This window comes from Cuculus canorus, chromosome 1 (assembly GCF_017976375.1).
Source record: "Cuculus canorus isolate bCucCan1 chromosome 1, bCucCan1.pri, whole genome shotgun sequence".
Taxonomy (NCBI): Eukaryota; Metazoa; Chordata; class Aves; order Cuculiformes; family Cuculidae; genus Cuculus; species Cuculus canorus.
Window position 1 is genome coordinate 202,268,290 of NC_071401.1, and position 19,694 is coordinate 202,287,983.

General features: G+C 38.8%; 1 protein-coding gene across 10 annotated transcripts in view; it reads right to left on the reverse strand.

Annotated features, from left to right (window-relative positions):
- CELF2 (CUGBP Elav-like family member 2) overlaps positions 1–19,694 on the reverse strand; it is a 549,079-nt gene that overhangs the window by 248,799 nt on the left and 280,586 nt on the right. For 3 of the 10 annotated variants that reach the window (XM_054083714.1, XM_054083781.1, XM_054083645.1), the window contains exon 1: positions 15,861–15,879. The exons of 2 other annotated variants lie outside the window; for them this stretch is intronic. Coding sequence is in view for 4 of the 8 variants with exons in the window: in XM_054083869.1 (XP_053939844.1) it covers positions 7,456–7,562 (107 nt within the window). In the remaining 4 variants the exon portion in view is untranslated. Of the gene's footprint in view, positions 1–7,455; positions 7,766–15,860; positions 15,881–19,694 lie in introns of those variants that run through there. 5 more of the 10 variants (XM_054083582.1, XM_054083869.1, XM_054084035.1 and 2 more) reach the window with 5 other exon arrangements.

The window sequence follows — 19,694 nt, forward strand, 5'->3', positions numbered from 1 at the left end:
TCCTTCTTGCTCACTTCTGCCACGTGTTTTTCTTTCTTTTTCACTGCAAATTACTGTATCTCACCTTATGCTAAATTGTAACATCTTTAAGGCAGGAAATTTCACAGGTTTCTTTTTTTTGTTTGTTTTTTCATTTGTTCATGAAGTGCCTCGCATACATCTCAGTCCTCAAAAATAACAAACAATCACCCTGATAATATGTAAAGTAACTATCTTTGTTTGATATAATTATTTCCTGCAAACAGAATCCATTAAACCTCGGACACGAAGGACAGAAAGAAGAGGCTCCTGCGGTAACTGTAAGGCATTCAGACATGCAGAAAACTGCACTGTGCCTGGTTTGGAATGGGTGTCTTCTTTTTCCCTCTAAATGAACAATGTAATAATTACCACATAGATCAGATCAAAAGGTCCGCTTAGTCCATGATTCTTCCTCTGATAATGGCTTGTGACAGATGCAAAGAGAAAGAGCATGAGTATGGCAAGTGCAGTGTGAGCCTTCCCACTTTCCAGCAACCAGTTCTTTCTAAAGTCAAGAGCAGTGTCCAAACTAAGATGCTTAACACACTCAAAGTTGCTGACTAAGATTTTCCCCCAAATTCTCCCTCCGAAAGGAACAGTGAGAAAGTTGTATGTTTATTACTCCCAGAGCTGCCTGTTAAATGGACTGTTTTTAACAATTTCACAGATTTGGGGCTCAGTACAACAAACAGGAACATTGGCTTTCTTTTCTGAAGTAAAACATTAAACCTAACTTAGCTTTTAAACTAACATAGAATGTTTCAGTTCGGTAGAGTCACAATAATTTATACGCAAGTTTTTAAAAGATTCCAGCACATTGATAACACGATTTTGTAAGGAAAAACTGATAATAGGTTCTTCTTCTTCTGGTTTGGCATCCTTGTGTGAGAAAGGTTCTTTAGGAAAAATTTTGGTCACTTTGGATTGCTGTGTTTGAGAGGGGGGGTTAACTGAGTTAAACATAGGTTCATCATCTGTGCACAGACGAATCTTTGTATGATTCATTGGAGCAGCACTGCAGAACACCTGATGTTGCCGATGCAGTTCTGTTAGTGTTTTGTTATTTTTAAAGGGGGTTATATAACTCTCTCATTAAAATTAAATGTGGGCTGAAATGATGCAGGCAAATTCGCAAGCTTTAGAGCGAGCTTCTTCCTCGCAGTTTAGCTGAAACAGATCGTTTTTAGGCAGAAGAGAAGGAAATTGAAACTAAGAGCTTGTTACAGTTGAAAATCGAGTCTCTAAGAATTTAAGTTTTCTGATAATTCACCGTTTCCTTTCTAGAGGGCCTCAGTTCTTCAGATGCTGACCTGCAACTTCTAGGGAGAGCAGGTGCAGGATTTGAATCTTAAATTCAGTCCACAGCACAGCTATCATATCATCCACAGCTATCTACACTTACAAGGTTCAATTTCCAGATGATCTACATTCAGGTGCCCTTGCTTTTCTCTTCAGTCCTCTATTTGTCTAAAAGGGATAGTAAATTCCTTCATCCCCTCTCTGGTTTTCTATCAGGTTTTTCCCCCTCCAGCCCTCTGTTCTGTCTTCCTCCCAGTGACAGACTGTTGTCTGGCATCCTCAACGACTGCTCTTGAAGATGACCTGCTGATTTGCTGCCATGGGAACTCCAGAGCAAGGACAGCATTTACCCCTCACACATTGAAGGGCACAGGCAACAGTTACCCATGCCACCCTTCTCACCCGTAAAAGTTTGCCTTCCTCTGATTCAGAAGCCTCACAAGGGGCATCTGAAGGCTTTGCCTTAAATAACCTGAGTGCTGCAGGCTCTCCAGTGTCCAGCAGCAGCCACTGCTCAATTATCTGGAGGAAAGTGAAAAAGTCTAATAGCATGTGTGAGCATGCAAATTGCTTTTCAAAACTAGTGAAGAAAAAGCTTAGGCAGCAAAGCATAAGACTGGGAAATAAACCCTCTCTAATGTAATGGCAGAAAGCATTATCTTTGTATAAGTGGCACGTTTAAAACTTCCTAAGTTGGTAAACCTATTCTTTTCAATCAGAGAGAGTTAATGTAAAATTAGGTTATTCTGCCTGAACAAGGGACACATCAGGCACCAAGTACACTACATGGAGAGGCAGGCAAGTAATTCTCTCCGTTCCCCACCTCTAAACACAATTTGGGGTGTTTAATTGAAATAGAAGGATCATTTTTACTTGGCTGCATTTTGCAGGGCAGCTTGTGATCCACGCTGTGTCAGTCTTGTCAGTGCACTGGCAGGTTTACAGACCTACAATACTTTCCTACAAGCACGGACTCATAAGAGCCTAATCCGGTAAAGTGGTCTTAATGCATAATATAATTTCACGAACCACCTAGGAACTGAGTGCAAATTTGGAAGTCACTGCTTTCCAGAAATATTAATTTAGCCATTAGTTTAGAAACCCTGAAGATGGATATGTCTGACATTAGCCCATGAAATGGTCACTGATCCTTAGACTGTAAGAGAAAATAAAGTCGTGTGTGAGAACAGCTAAAATCATTTTTAGGTCCTGCTCAAGCTGTCTACTAGTTACACTATCTCAGTCTCAAGACTGCAGTGAGGGATGATAAAATTAAGGTCTAGATCAAGATTCACCCCAAGTCTGAGAAAAAATCCTGCCTCTTTCCATCCAAAAAAAAGATAGTTAACCTTCAGTGCATCGTTAACTTGCCAAGAATGGTATTAAAGTGACTTTAATTGACACATTTGCTTCCACTGCAGGGTGAAATAACACAAAAGCAAAACAAAACAAAACAAAAAGCTTTTTTGCCACAGCAAGAGTGTTAGAGGAGGGAAAAAAAAAAAAAATCCCGTTTTTATTTCCTCTGTGAGGATGCCAGCAGTCCTGTTTCATAAACTCCAGTGATTCATTACCATCCCAGGCAGCCAATCATTCGGCAGGTCAAGTAGAAATGGGCTGTAGAGCCGGCAACTCCTGCTGCCCCGATAATGCATGTCATTCCAGGCATGGCAACATGCTTTCTCAACAGCTGCCATTTTCAGTTACCTTTTCTATGGCTGACATACAAGTAAATGTGTTGGAAGCAGTAAAACAGTCATAGGGAAGCAGTTCCAAAGATAAATAGCACCTGCACGTTATAATCTGTAATGTCATTAGAAAGCAAAGAAGAATGTGTTTTGAGACAGAATTTCTTTCTTCTGAAAGCATCACTTGACTTTAAGGGGGGTGGTTGGGTTGTGTGAGTGTGTTTCTGTGACTGAGAGGGGTTTTTTTTTTGTGGGTTTGGTGGTTTGTTTTTTTTCTCAAATAAACATCCAGACATTTGTCTTGGTTAAAACCTTAATAGATATAACTTTGGGGAAAAGGGGAAAAAAAAACCCCAAACCAAAACACCAAGCATTAAAGAAAAAAATCTTCTCGCAATTCACTTGTGAGAAAGATTTTGTATATTTAGATTTTGCTTAAATTCAGAGATGCTCACTTTAAGAAATATTACTGCTCTAGTTAAGGGAAAAGAAAAGGTTTTCTTCAGCCAGTTCTTTTCAGTTTCTATTCCTTATCATCTGACTTAAATTTCATGAACTACTTTTTCAAAAACTGTCCTCTGAATTATATGTAGTTGAATAGTTTTTTGCAGATGGAAACTGAGTGGGAGTTTTGAGGGCACAGGGGTACAGAAATAAGCACATTCAATGAGAAAATACTTAAACTTATGTACATTTGTGTATGTATGTACATATGCACACAGCTACATACCTTTATATTAGATATGGAGCATGGGCAATTTATGTATATGTATCATGTAAAGAACCTGTGCCTACACACAAATGGTAAAAAAAAAAATAAATAAACAAAAAAAAAAACCAAACCAAAACACTGTTCAAAATAACAGTGCTGGAACAAGATTTCAAATGGGTAAGATTATCCATATTAATTTATGGTAATCTAGAAATGAATGCTGCAGAGACAGTACAGGTTATCCAAAATGGTACTTGCATTTAATGAGAAACTACCACAAAATATCTTCAAGACAGATTTACTTGCATCTTCTCATTCCACCTGAATTAATATCATGCAAAACACAACGTACAAGCCATGCTTCCCCTTTGGAAAAACTGGCTCTTGAAACATGAAAGGAAAGCCAAGCTTTTCTCTCCATAAAAAGTCCTCTTAGACATCTTGCTTTCAGATTTCATCAGCTTAGGTGTTTTCAGGGCTATAAGCAGTGAACTTTCCATCAGCAGCATCTTCAGCTAATTAACCCTCCTGATTACAATAATTAGTATTGATTCACTCCTGAATGACTTCTTAAGTATTCAAGCACAATCTACACTTGCAGTAAAACTTCTAGATATGAATATTAATTGAATGCTCTCCTTTGTTTTTTAGCCCCAAAGGTATAGTTTGCAATCTTATATACTTAAATTTGATAACAGAAACACTTCAGTTTTATTCTCATTTAACAAAGAGAATATTAACATGTTGATGTTAGAGATTGTGATTCATAAATCTGGGAAAAAAATAGAGACAAAGACTTCAGGCTAATAAATAAATATCATTCACTACCATTTCCTACAGCAGTATGGAAAGTCGGTTCCCAGGTTAAGACCTGTCCTGCTCTTGATCTGACAGGTAGGACCGAGGATGGTCTTTCTTTTTGGCATTACACCTGGTCATTGCAAGAAAAAATAACAACTCATGCAGAGCTTGATTTAGCTCTCTTAGTGCTGTTGTGGAAACAGATATTGCCAAGTTTGACAACTGCAGGGCACCACGTTGCTTTGTGAATGGCTGAGAGTCAAAACAGGTAACGTTAAGGACACCTGCAATGTTCATGCATAAGATCTCTAAACCTATACAGTCTCTCAAAAGCCAACAATTTTGTTAAAGCATGCTGAGAAATGGCTTCTGTTACAGATTTGCTTCACTTTCTTTGATGTTAATAGTAATTGTTATGGTTCAAAAAGCAATATTTCAGTAAATATGCATAGAAAGATTTTTTTTTTTAGTAGAGTTCACGCAGAATAATTCAAAAATTACTCTTTGATGTGAATGCAATGTCATAAAATACGATTGGAAAGGAACAAAGTAACTGGCAATCCAAGACAAAAACCTGTAGTATATGTATTTTATGCAGCGTTTTATGTTAAAACATAGTAACTACTGTAAGTTTAGTATAAACTCACCTGTGAGAAGAGCACTTAGGAAACAGCTTTAGTATTTAGTCCTTAAAAGGGACGGTGGGTGTCTGGTGCTGGCTGCTACAAAAGTGGTGTCCACTCTGCTCTGGGCAATCACTAAAGGGGCATTTCCACATAACCGAGAGTGAGGAATTCACTTTATTGCCACTCACAAAGGGCAGCAGCTGCTAGAAAGCCAAGGCTGAAGGAGGATAACTTGATAAAAACCCATACCATCCAGTTCTGGCAGAGCAGAGCAGTTGTGAATGAGTTAATGTTTGCCTCGAAAGAAGTTCTTCTAAGAAAGTGAATTATAGCATAGCCCCATTATATTAAAGATCATCCTTGCTTTCTATATGTTTATGCACAACACACAGCACGCGAGTACTACCTGATAATCCATAACCTCTAGGCTTCCAGAATATTTGATGCGATATTACCTTTTTGTTCATGTAAAGTATTTTGTATTGATTTATAACATCTCAACACGCAAGGGAAGAAGATGCAACAACAATAAAAACTGCAAAAAAGAGTAACAAGTACTCAGAGTCTCCCCATAAAACACTTTTCTTGTTGAAAATTCATGCTTTAGAGAGCTCTGACTGCTACCAATAAATTATGTCTTTTTTTTTTTTTTAATTAAGGGGTCCGAGAGACCCCTGAACCCATATAAATCATGCACTAGAATCCAGTTCAAGAAAAAGCATGAACCCCTTGCAATTAACTTACCTAAGCAAAAAGTAGAAACCATTGATAAATATATTTTTTCTCTCAGAGTTTGCAATTATTACTAAAAGTAATACATTTACTTAACACTTAATGTATTCACAGTTTCAGAAACTCCACGGACTGATGACAATTCATTTTATTCAGGACATAAGCTGCTGTCCATGTAGCAACTAACAATTTGCAAAAGCTTTATAACAATTTCTTTTCATAATGTATAAGACATATGAGTACTCTGCCAAATTCAAACCCCAAATTGTTAACTGTTAATGCTAAACTATAGCTGTCTAAACAGAAAGATAGTTCATGAAATGTCATGTGAATAATTTGTTAGATTTTGGGATAGGAATCATCCAGGTGAATTATTCAGCCTGACCTTAAAAATTCTAACGTATGCTAATAGCTGGATTATAAAAATGGAAAGTAGCATGGGCTCCCACTTTGAGATCTGATCTATCATTTTTATTGCATTTTCATTACCTAAACAAAATTAGAAACAGTATCTTCAAAACAGCAGTTAAAGTTGATATGATCAGGCATAAAATCAGGCAAGGGCACGTTTGGCAACTATGTATTCACCAGATTGACAGAAGTATTGTAAGCTTTCAGAATCAATAAGTTTTCTCATCACAGTTAAAGGAGAGGTTAGTAATAAATCTCCAACTTAATGCAATAGGCATAATTGTAAGATGCAAGCCTCTCCCCCTCCATGCACTATTAGCAGCAGATATCAAATGAAACAACCGTCACAAAACAGGCAATGCACTTCATATTCTACCGTATATACAAAACAATTAAGGGAAATGAAAAAGGGGCTGAGAAAATGAAAGAAAAAAAGAACCCAAACCAACCCATCGCCAGACATACATTAACCTAGTTTGACAGCACCATTGTTCAGCTGTCCCATTGTCAGACCAAAAGATGTATTCAATGCTACAATGTCTGCTAGCAAATAAACAAAAGACTACATTTTTCAAAGCGGGGTGCCAATTCTAGCATAATTCGGTGTGTATGTGCATGTGTCTGTGTGTGTGTGTGTCTCTGAAAAGAGTAGTCAATGCTGGCCCCCCGCTAAACCTTGGAACGTTAAGAATATATGGGTAATCCCACATATGGGAGTATTTAGATATTTTTAAACATCTTCAAGTGGTAAAGACTAGGTAGAGCATTAGTAACTATTTACATAGGCTAAGTGGAAATTAAAGTGGTATTTAGGGCACTAGCTCTAATATGGAGTCTCCCTGAGCTTTTCCCATGCTTATTCCATGCCCAGTGCATAATAATGAAGCAGGCAGAAATATTGCAAAGGAGGTGATAAAAGAAATACCAGCTCTCATTTAGGAAAAAAAAAAAAATCTATATATTTATTTTTTTCCTCACTGCCCTCTCCGTACATTTGTCGTCATACATGAAATGTGCGATTCTAACTAGTGTAAAATGCTACTTGCACACAGCAATGCCTGTCTTTTGCTTTAAATAGGGAAACTACTTAATACACAGCACGGTTATAGTTGCAGCGGGCCCAGGCAACTCGAAAGCACGCGTTAAAACAAAGGAGACAACATACCTTAAAAGCAGCTCCTCATTTCTCATAGTAACAGCGGATTTGGGACAGCGCATGCTTTCTGCACCGATATTCTCAACAAAAGCCAGTTCAGAAGTGCGCTCAAACATCAATGCCACAGTAGCTACTCACTAATGGCTACTCTTTCTCTCTTTCTCTCTCTAGTCAGACGCTGAGTGGTGGAGCAAAGGGGCCCCTGCAGATTCACTAAGCAGAAATAATCCTCTCTGACAAGTTATGTTGTCTGGGCATATTTTACATTAATGCACTGTGCTGCCTATAGGGGTCTTGTTTGCGTTCACTCTAGCCTAGCTGGTGTTAGCTCTTTTAATTATATCCAAAAAAACATTAGCAACACACCCCACCCCTCCTCTAAAAAAAAATATATTTATATATAATTGAAAGAAAAGGGGAAAAAAATCTATGGGCAAATGAGGGGAGGGATTCCCCCTCTGAAAGGATGCATGCTCGATATAGATCTTTTGTTTGCCCTGCAAACTCAGTGAATGTAGTGGCCAACAGATGCTGTGGCTCGCGAAGCTTGTGCACTTTAAGGGAACTGGGTTAGAGGCTCTTTCTGGGGCTCTGGAGTCGCAGCTGGAGCTCTGCTCTCTCCCTCCTTCCCTTCCCTGTTCAAGGCTGAGTGGCTTTATGGGACCTGCCAGCTCACATCAGAGAGACTGCGGAGTATTAATACAGGCACCTGGGAATCTTCTTCAAGTTTTTTCCTAGCAAATTTAACCCCTCCAGAACACAAGCCCCAAATTCCTCTGATTTTAACCCCCCCAAAACAGAATTCAATTACTAAGTAATTGAATTTGCTTTGACCCAGATCCTTAGGCTTGGCTTTGGCAGACTTCCTGGAGATGACAAAGGGTGTTGCGCTATTCAATGATTTATTCCTTTCCTACCTACGAAGGGAACCATAGCATGACACTTGTTTCAGGGAAACAGCCTCTTTGGCCCTACTTGGGCAATCTGCCACGTAATTCGTAGAAACGGGCTGCGGTCTGCCCACTTGCCAGGGTAGTCAAAGAGAGGTTTATTTTCATGTCTTGGTTTCAATTTCTGCTGTGTAAATCTTTAAACAATACAGCTACTTTAAAGACAGGAGGACTGTTGGGTTTCTTTGGTTTTCGTTTATATTTTTTAAATCTGCAGCTGATGCTTCGGTATGTGCTTCTTTAATATACTGAAAAAGTCAACAAGACCTTGATGCTTTTTTCAGTCAAAGGCTTCTCCGCACCACTGTCATAATAAAATGCATATTAAACATGATTGTCATTACCTCTGAGGTCCTGTTAATATAAGAACATGCAAAACTCTATAAACACAAATGGTCCAAATCTGAGAACTACTCAAAAAGCTCAGAGCCTGATGCACTAAGCAAGAAATAGATCTGGTTCTCAAAACTTGAACTCCAACTTTCATAGACTTTCAGCTATATCTGTGGTTGATCTGAGCCTACTTGATATATTGCTGCCTTAAAATATACTGCTGCAATATCTTGATGCAGTGCTACTGCTTCTAATTCCTTAAAAGAAGTTGGCATTTAGGGACATGATCTTTTTGGTAAGCTTGAGTCTGGGAATGAAGGCAAAGAGGGAGCAATCATCAGTATAAATATACTGATAGCAAGATCTTGCCTTCCTGAGAGAAGCTGTAAACTTCTATTAAGGTCATAAATTGTTTGCAACAAAGACAATCCTTTTGTTCTTTACTTCTTGTTGAACACTGTGAGACCCTGAGCTTAGTTTCAGTCATTCTGATATAAAATTTGTCAAATGACCAAAAGACAAGCTAAAGAACAAACCTACTCAATCTACTTTTAATGGTGAAGAGAGAAAAAGCTGAAGATGATAGTTTGGGAAACACGGTTATCATGAAGGACTGCAAGTCAAGAAAAGACAGGTTTCAATTTGCTTCCCTTTGCATCTGCAAAACGCAACTGGGATCCTAGTTGCTCTTGTAATAAAAAATAATAAATAACTTTAATGATTAGCAATTCAGACCAATTCCATGTTAAAATGTCATGCTCCAAGGTCAACTGAGACAACATAGCTTATACTTCATGCTAAAAATATCCGAAGAGTCATGGAAGGCGGCCAGGAAAATACTCAGCCAACATGACAAATCCCATACCTCCTGCCCCAAATACAAAATCCATTACTACCATTTCAGGCATGGCCACCAGCACTCCAGATTCCTCCTCCTTCTCTGTTTGCTTCCAAATGACTTTTGCCCAGCATAACTCACCGTGACGCCTGGGCTGCTCCAGACCAATCTCGTGCTCATGAGACTGATGTATGAGAAGAGGCAAATACCATAGTACACTACAGAAAATACAGCTGAACAGGAAGTGTCAAACAGTCTGATAAACTGCTACAGTTTTCCAAAAATATGGCAAGGATCAGTGTCTTAAGACAGTACCAGCTAAAGGAACAAAGCTTTCTTTTCAGGCTGGAGTAGAATGGCTCACACAGAGCCCTTTGGTGGGGAATCAATGGGCTTCTGTTGGGTGGCTCCACGCAGTTGCAAGTTCTTGATCATTTCTCTACTTAGAAAGAAGCGAAGTAGCAGCAATAGGGAATAAAGTGAAGTATTATGGAAGGAGTCATCTATAGCCAAAGGAATAAATAAAGAAAAAGAAAATAAAATCCACAAAGCAGTAACACAGACAGACAAAAAGAACTTACGCTTTCTATCACACATAATGAAATGTTTGACAGAACAACATCTGCAGAGGGATCACAGCTGTTGAGGATAAGAGGGAATATGAGTATTATTTTTCAGTTGTAAGATGTACTAAGCAGGAGTGCCTTTAGAATAATATGGCTAAAGGGAAGATTAAACCAGATGCACAAGGCTATCTGGCTTCTTTCAAGATGAAAGTCCAGCTGTGGAGCTTAAATTCAACATTTAACATGAAAATTGATCGTAGATCCATAACTGATATATATATATATTATAAAAATTTCTGCACAAGTTATGTACAGAAGAAATTTAATAGTTTCATTGCCCTGTCTTTGATGTAAATTTAAGCCTTCTACTTAGAGTGTATGTATTTGCTAAACTAATTCTGTGATGCTGCAAATATTTGAAAGGCCACAGGGATACCAGGCAAAATGATTAAAACTTCTGTGGCAAACCTGTGACAATGAGTAATTCATATGAATTAAAATACACCTTCTGCTATCCCCTTCTACTTAAGATTATTCTTTGACCATTCTATTTGCTTACAGTATTTTTAAAGTATTCAGAAGCCCGAAACATAATGGCATTTTGCTACACTAAACAGGCAATACTGCTGAGGAAACAATGAACTACATTTCATGGCAGAGAGATGGTGAACAAGTGTCCAGAAAAACAGCCCCAAAATCACGAGAGGAATAGAAAGGCTTGATTCATTCTCCCATTTCACCACGTGTCCCTGTGTCAATCTTATACAATCCAATTAACCTCTTGCTCACATCTACATCTTTAAAATGGGAAAACCCAATAAACTCCACAGCTGTGTGACAATAATACAGGACACTAAAAGCTACATAAAACAGTGTATTGTTGTGAGTCGTGCAATCATTTAAAATATGTCTTCTCCTCACAGGAGGGACTTGCAGTCTAAGTCTTGGTTATCTGCTGTTCATGCAGTTATTTATAGAATCATAGAATCCCTAGGTTGGAAAGGACCCACTGGATCTTTGAGTCCAACCATTCCTAACAATCCCTAAACCATCCCCCATCAGCAGCTCATCCACCTGTCCCTTAAACACCACCAGGTGACCCTTCCTGTGAAAAATTTTATCCTGATGTCCAGATTATGCTCAAATCACAATTGTTTTGTATAGGTGTGAAAAGCTACTCTTTAGTCTGGTAGCACTTCACTGTTTTATGTGGCTAAATCTCACCTTTGAAGTTGAGCAATTAGTCTAAGCTAGTCATCTAGGCTTTCTCTATTGTCAGTGAGGAGAGATTAGTTATACTAAAGAGCATTACCATCTCTCTCCATTGACTACAAAGGGATTAGATTCCTAACTTTTAGATACGTATATTAGGCAAAGCAAATTCCACCTACCCGCCTAAAGTGAAGGTGAGAAATGCCATGTTTCTGTTTCAGCATCACCAGCGTGTGTCCCTGTGCAACACAGCACTACCAGTGCACCGGGCATGCTGCGACTGCTGTGCAAATGCAGCTCAGATACCTTGAGCATGTCTGGCACTTCCAGGTGCAGCTGTAACCTGCCTGCAGGACATCCACAGCAATCAAGTAGCTAGGCAAGACCACCGGGTCTGAAGCAGACCTATACTATATGCCTACGCAAAAGTTTGAAGGAAATTGGCTTCAGCTTCAGATGGAGCATGTGGAATCTTTTCAGCGTGCTTTGATGAAGCAGACAGTCCATTTAGATACCTACTCCTAAAATCTCCTAGAAAAATCAGCAACTCATTGCCTGCAGCTCTTATGTTATTAGAAATTGTTTATCACAAGATCAGGTGTTGCTAGAGCCCACGTGCTATGGACCACTTTACCGGTGACTGTGAATAGCAAGAAATCAGCTATTATAACTCAACAGCCTGCATCTCATTAGGTTTTACCTCTACTCTTATTGAGGTTTTTGTTTGTTTTTATCTAGAACAAATTATTGCAAGTTTGTCTCCACTTCCTCTTTAGAAATGTTTTTTGTTTATACAGCCTTCTTGTTTATACAGCCTTTTTGTTTATATAGCCTTTAAGATAGCTATACATGAGAGATCAAATTTGGTCCCAAACTCAGCAGTCAGACATCTAAGATACTACATTTATCAAGAGAGCAATAAAACTGTGGTATATGACAGTCCTGCATATACTATTTGTATTATATATGTCCATACAGCTGCAGAAGTTTCTTTACTTTTCTTTTACCACCTACGAAAACACAAGACACAGAGACACAGTTGGACACCAGAAAGTATCTTAATACAAATTCATAGTAGAACCATATCAATCAGTTGTAGAGGCAGTTGCACGCGTGCAGACAACTCTGTCTTCAGGACAGATACTAACTGTATGCGATGTGTGCATTAATCATACCCACAGTATCTGCTGATGTCATCTCTGTGTGCAGGAAAAGGCAAATTATTTTTAAGCTCCTGCAGCAGAGATGCAGCAAATCGTAGTTTTTTGGTTTAAACAGGCAACAAAAATATTCTAACATTTGCCCACAACTCCTTTTGTCTGTTTTGGTAGATCTTTCAGATTATTTGCCTAGCTTTCCTGTCTGAGTCATGGGGGTAGCAATTACTTGCAGACTTACAGGTCAGTCTTGATGATGCAAGAGGTCTTTTTTAGCTTTACTTTTTCACCTGGGAGCATCACAAAAATTAAATCGCACAGACAGAAAACACAGAAGTACAAAATGTTGCATAAATGCTGAAGATTAATGTTTGGCAGCGGGGGAATAAAAAGTTTCGTACCTAAGGCATACAGCAAGACTGGCATCCACTGCTGCTTTCTGTTAGAAAAGGTGTTCGCTGCCTCCCTCTAGCATTCAGCAGCACTGACTCAGAGCATCTCAGCATATGGAAGACAGAGGCACTAGACGGAGCAACCTCCCCCCTCCCATTTACTTAAACAATGTGCTCTGGTGCTTCTCCCACCCTGAAAGGAAAGAAGCAAAAACTGCAGGTTGTGTAAATCACAAATTCTAACACATAAACACACATCAGTGGGTTTTTTTTAAGACAACACATCACTCAAAATAAATTACAGTTGACTACGTTGTGATTCCAGACATGGCTATTCTACAAAGCAAATAATTTATTGGAAAGATCTGCATGTCATAAGAACATATGGCTTGCAACCATTGAGAAGGAGAAGGCTGATGAAAAAAAGCAAAGAGAAACAGAGGAAGCAACAGAGCACCACATCTGAGAGAGAAAAAGGGGAGAGAAACAACAAACACAGCTGGTTATAGAATCATTTATTTTCTCCTGTAATTTAAAGTCTATTTAAGGTATAAGTAAAACTTGCTCTGTCTAAACAGAAATATCTATTTTACACTTGTAGTAATGCCAGGATCATTACTTTTAGTTGTGCCATGTGGAATATCAAAGACCTTGTGTTCTTGTGAGTGTACTCTGATGAGTGAACTAGCACAGTATATACAAATGTATAAACTGTATATTAACAGATATTATGTCATGAAAAATGTTAATAAATTCAGATGAGAATTTAATGGCTACTCATCCTCATACATTAAAATTAGAAATAGAATCACATTTAACAGTTCTATTGAGACTTTTTTAAAATGGTCTTCTGGTGCTCTACACAGAAAGTTCATTTCACACATCCATGAAGTGTACCTGACACTGGGGAATAACTTAGATATTTAAAAATAAGATATCACCAGAGAGTGATTTTCAACAGAAACCAGTGTATAAGTGGAAATGCAGTAGAAGGTTAATTTCTCGGGTCGGGGGTCTCAATGAGTGGGTGCATCTACCAAGACAACCTTCAGCAATGAACGCGATGTCATAAGTGGAGCTTATTCCTCCAATATCCAGCATATGCTTATTAGAACAACCCATCATTCATCAAGTTGCCTGAAAATATAGGTAATGTGGCATTGTCCTATATGAAATGGAAACAATCTGAAAGTTGTATAATTCAAATCAAATGAAGTGTTCTTTGTTTGCAAATGCTGGTTGAGAACTCTTGGTTGGTTATGTGATAATACTGAATCAGACATTAAAAAAAAAGGACTATTTACAGAATATATATTTCCTTTTACATGTGCTCTGAAAGGAAGGAAATGGATCGGTTTCTATACAGTTGCCATAAAAATAAAACTGGTAACTGCAAAATATTTTTATTATTTTATAAATTAAATAGTATGAACACTTGTTTCAGCAGCTTTTACTCTCCCTAATTAATTTTATGATAGTATAGAAAAAAAATATGTCACGTTTTTAATACTTTAAGCTTTCCATCTACCATTTTTTTTAATCCAAAGGATACTCTTCCTTCCTCTCTACCTTTTCTTGTCTTGAAAAATCTATTAGCATTGATTAAAAAAAAAAGAGCCAGGATATAAATCTTTAGGTAGGTGTACTACACAATATGTTTTTCTCTAACCTTTGTCATGTAATCTGACTCTTGACAATTTTATTCAAAATATCTAGTGATTTTTGGTGATTCCAGGGCCCAAATTCACAGAGGACTTTCATAGGTCTGGTAATTCAGAGTTAGGATGTTGATTTGTGGGGAGGAAGAAATAAATCAGACCCTGTGAAAACACCCAGAAGATGGAGGCATTTGAAAGCCCGTGATGAAAATCCTGGCCGAACTGAAGTTCTAGGATAAGGGATTCCTTCGAAAGTCATGGCACAAATTTTTAAAGAGAAAGATATCAAGATTCAGTTTGCCTTTATTAGTCTGTCATGTAACTTAAAAAATAAACATACTTTTCTTTTTTCTTTTTTAACAGTGAGCTACTTAGGGAAAATACTGCTTAAGGATAACTTGACACTGAAGAGTGGCAAGATACCTAAATCTCACTGAAGCAATGGAAGCAGAATGAGAAGTAGGGTAAATCCACTTGCAAATAGCTTTTTGCCATGGCAGGTAGACTGTTCCCACTAACTTGAATATTTTAGTGGATAATGTAAACATATCTTAAAACCACAGACGAAGGAAGGCTGAAGTAACACTAAGCTATCTGGTAAGATATGATACCAGTCTGTGAACAAACTGTAGCCTAATTCCAAATCCCAAAGTGACCGCACTGTGTGTGACCGTAGCCAATTCTTCAGAGATGCTTTGGCCTGACTAATGCCACTTAAGAGAGAAGCCCAAGAGCATAATCACCTTTGGCTTCCAATTCAATTCCAGTTCAACCAACCATGGATATCCCTTTGACTAGGCAAAAGACATAGGTGAACTGGGGTCAACCTCAGCATCTCAGTTAAGCATGAATAACTGGATGAGAAGTCTCCGTGTCTACTTCGTCCACAAATCCTGTTTCCAGAAGAGAATCTAGTCAATGAGCGAAGACCTGGCAATGGCAGCCTGTCTTGAAATGGACTATGCAATGCTGTCCATCGTTCTTTCTAACCCTGGTATGACAGTGGTGTACATGGACTACAGATGTACACAAGGCAGCTCCGAATTGAGATTATCCTCTGGATAAAAACAAGAGAGAGTAACAAGAGGGAGACTCACTTTTGGACACCTTCCATACCCCACACCTGACAAATGCATTTCATTCAAAGAAAATGACATAAGAACAGCCATATACGTTTTACCTACTCCCTTACAATAGCCAAATACCACCAGAGTCCTCCGTATCTCATTTCTCATAGTCAGGTGCTCAGATATCACTTGTCAAAACCAATTTCTATTTCTCCAGCGGTGGATTTCTTATAACACTTACCATGTTGCTAGCACCAAAGGCTCATGGAGCCCCAGAAGACTTGGTGAAATTAAATGGCAATGGAGGAAAAGGCTGGAAGGCAAAAGGGGTACATAAGTAAATGAGTCATTTGCCTAAGTTCCTACCACTTCAGACCTCAGTCAGGTAATACTGTGGATCTTGCACAGAGATCTGTGCCTTTCAGATATCTGCTCGTGTTCTTGAATCATTTGATGCAACGCCTGGTCAGCACACATGGCATTGTAGGACCCTGTCACTGTTCAGCTAGACATGGCCCTTCAGTGTTAGCAGTGTGTTTAATGCTTCAGCATAATCTGCACTCTGATCCTTACAAGTGCCAAGAAGTCTGTTAAAACATTTACATGTTGCATCGTTAAACTCTTGGTAAATTGCCACATCATTTTGTGCTTTCAGTGTGTTCCCAAATCCACGTCATTCATCTTTCCTCTGCAAGGCCAAACCCTGCAAAGCTTGCTGAACACACTGAACTCCAAATTAACACCCTGTAAAAACAGTTCCTCCTCTCTTCTCATGTACTGTTATATGTAAAACCTACACCCAAAGTTAATTTCTTGCTGACCTTGTGCTGATTAATGCAAATTAAATTACAAGTTAATTGCCCCAAATGGCTTACACGCAGCCCAGAAATCATTTCTTTTTCCTAGTGGTAAAACACATTTGTGATTTTTGCACAATGGTTACATTAAGCCATTGTTAGTCTTGCAACATCTTCAAAAATCAGATATTTTTGTAGCACCTTTTAGAAAGCAAGAAAAAATAAACTAAAAAAGCATTATTAAGTTCTGATCCAGTCTTGCAGAAACATCACTTCTACCTCGTGGGAGGAATTTTATGGCTCGTTCAGAGCTCAAGCTCCAAGATGCGTTTTGCAAAACCTTGAGCCCGTTTTGTTAAACCCATCACTCCCTAATCCCCTTGTGCTTGTCAGCAGAGCACACAGGCACTTGATTTTGGACGTCTGATTTGATAAGGGGTAGGGGAAGAAGGGAGGGGAAAAGGGACTGCTATTTTAGATAGATCCTACAATATTCTTGCAATTCAAGAGAGACCAGGGGATTACTTCAAACAGAGAAGCTCTTAGAAAGGGGCTGTGTATTGTGTTTCAGGATATCAGCATTGTTTTGGCACCGAGTCTGAATCCCAGTCATCAGACATGATACATGATGGTTTGCTAGGGCTCTGATTGGCAATTGGCATGGGGATCAAACACAACAGCAGGTAGTGCTTAGCTCTTCGGCAGTCCCTGGAGTGGCTGACATTTACAGTACAAATGCATTTTGCATTTATGTCCAGCAGTAGGGATAAAATTTGATTTCTGTCATGAGAAAACTAGGAAAAAAAAAAAGAAAAGAACCTCAAACATGGTGTTCTCCAACAGAACAGTGGTTTCTTCTTCACAGGCTCTGCTGCAGTAAGCACACACTCCACTCCACACTTTATTCCAAGAGAGGTAAATAAGATTATGCCCATTTTATAGAAGACGTGTCAACACAGAAAAATTAAGAGAACTGCCCAAATTTACACATGCAGCATGATGCAGAGCTAAAAACAGATTTTACCGAGAGAAGAGCCATGCACTCAGATATTACTCCCACCTGAGCACTCTAAAGAGAATCCGAGTTCTTTCTGCCCCATTCATGGGCAATAGATGCCCAAACCTAAAAGGCACAAACCAGCTATTCCACCTGCTCCCAACCATACAAAACATCTTTACCCTGACGGCACAACATGAAACCTGGGGGTAAACAGCCCAATTTCAACAATACAAAAGGGTATAAACATTAGACCATAGGAAGAACAAGGGAGGTTAAAGTCACATGCCAAGATCAGGTAGGATGAACCGATAAAAACATGACGTATCTATGTCATTTGTATCTATATCTCTCTATCTATCTCTATCTCTATCTCTGTCTCTGTCTCTATCTCTATCTCTATCTATATCTATTTATCTGTACCTGTATCTCTCTCTATCACTATCCCTCTATCTATCTATCTATCTATCTATCTATCTATCTATCTCTATATCTATTTATATTTCTATCTATATCTCTATCTATGGTAACCCTTAACTGGTCTGGTGACTAAGAAATATTCATTGTGGGGTTTTTTAAATCGTCGTTCCCATTATTGCCCCACTCTTAATTGGTGCGGTTTCTACCTTCCTTCCCCAATACCCATGTCCCTGTTTGGCCTGATTTTGGCAGCAGACCTCCTTTCTTCGATATTCTTGACTTAGACTTCTACCACAAGCTAAGGCTGCCAAAATCCCAGCTCTCTGCACTACCGACAGTATGATTCACTCAGTTTTAAAACACAAGTTCAAATTCAGCGTTTAGGTAGCCTAATAACTGATACCTGAGGGAGTATATCTCCTCAATTCAGAAACAAAAGTGTGACCACCACCACCATGAGTTCTTCTCCACAACAACAACCCTAAGAGGCCTGAGCTGTTGAGTAATAAAAGTATACCCTTCCAAAGTCTATTCTGAGCAGAGATTGTCACATCATACACTTTTAAATTATGTGTGATGGGTCTGTCATTAGGATTACTCAGTAGAAGAGACAGCTTGGAGGCTGCCAGATTCATTAAACATCTTCCGTGGGACTTTATGGGGGCCTTTCACTTACCCTGACAAACAACAAACACACCCTTTGTGTTCAAGAATAAAGGAAGTTTTTGCACTTTTGTTTGATGTCAGTCACAACTGGAGATTAAAGCTTCTGCTCTGTAGATTTCAAAGTTTTCTCCCCCCCCAAAGCTGCTCCTTTTGCTGTTCACTAGGCACTTCAAAAAGGTTTACAGCTAAAAAACCCAAACAGAACAATATTAATAACAATCAGCTTCAGAAGAACTAAGTATTTTTGGCATTTGAATGCATTTCACTTGTAGATATGACTGAAGAAATGAAGTGCAGGAATAACATATGCAGAAACTGTGTTTTTCTTAATCACTTTGCATCAGGAAATGGAAAACTAGATTTGTAGACAGGAATTTCTGTGTCAAGACTGAAGCACGGCGCACTCTGACCCACTGAAAATGATGTAGCTCAGTCCAACTGAATGTGGAGTTAGGGAAGAACAGTTTCTGTTTTCGTAGCAAAGGATGCAAATGGGGGAGCTTATATTAGGCCCACATAAAAAAAACAAGTTGTGGTTTCTCTTGCAGTCTCCATGCCCCAATATGAGTAAGAGATGGATATTCACTAGTATGTATATATCAGATTGCTTGAGTTTGGATTCCTTTTCTGAAATCTGTAGTATACCCATCTTTCACAAGTGACATCCAAAACTAAGCAGGTTGATGTCTAGGGGAAGGTTACACCTCTTGTCATTTCAGGGACAACCCAACACACATTCCCATGTAACAGTGCACCCTAGCAAGAGTCCACCTCCCTTATATGTCACTTCAGATATCTAAAGGGAAACAAGGTGAGCTGCCAGAAAATCTGCAAAAAATAAGAACAGGTATTCTCTGATTCAGGAAAGAAACAAGTGACCATCAGATACACAAAGGAGCTCTCTGAACTGTGGCAAAGAGCACCAAACTCAATGCTTCAATTGTATGAGAACCTCTTTCTCCCCTCTATTCTGTAGGATCTAGTAATTTAAAATCTTATTGGTGAGGTAGAGTTTAGCAATCACCTGTCCTCTCAGAACAGCCTTACTTGATTATACATAGCAGTTTGATTCAGCCTGACTCTTCTTAGCACGTGAAGACAATTTTTGCTCTGCTTGATTGTCCTCCACACCCCCAGCAACAAAAGTTAGTTAGACAGAAAACAGAATAGAAACTAAACGAACCGTTACATTCTG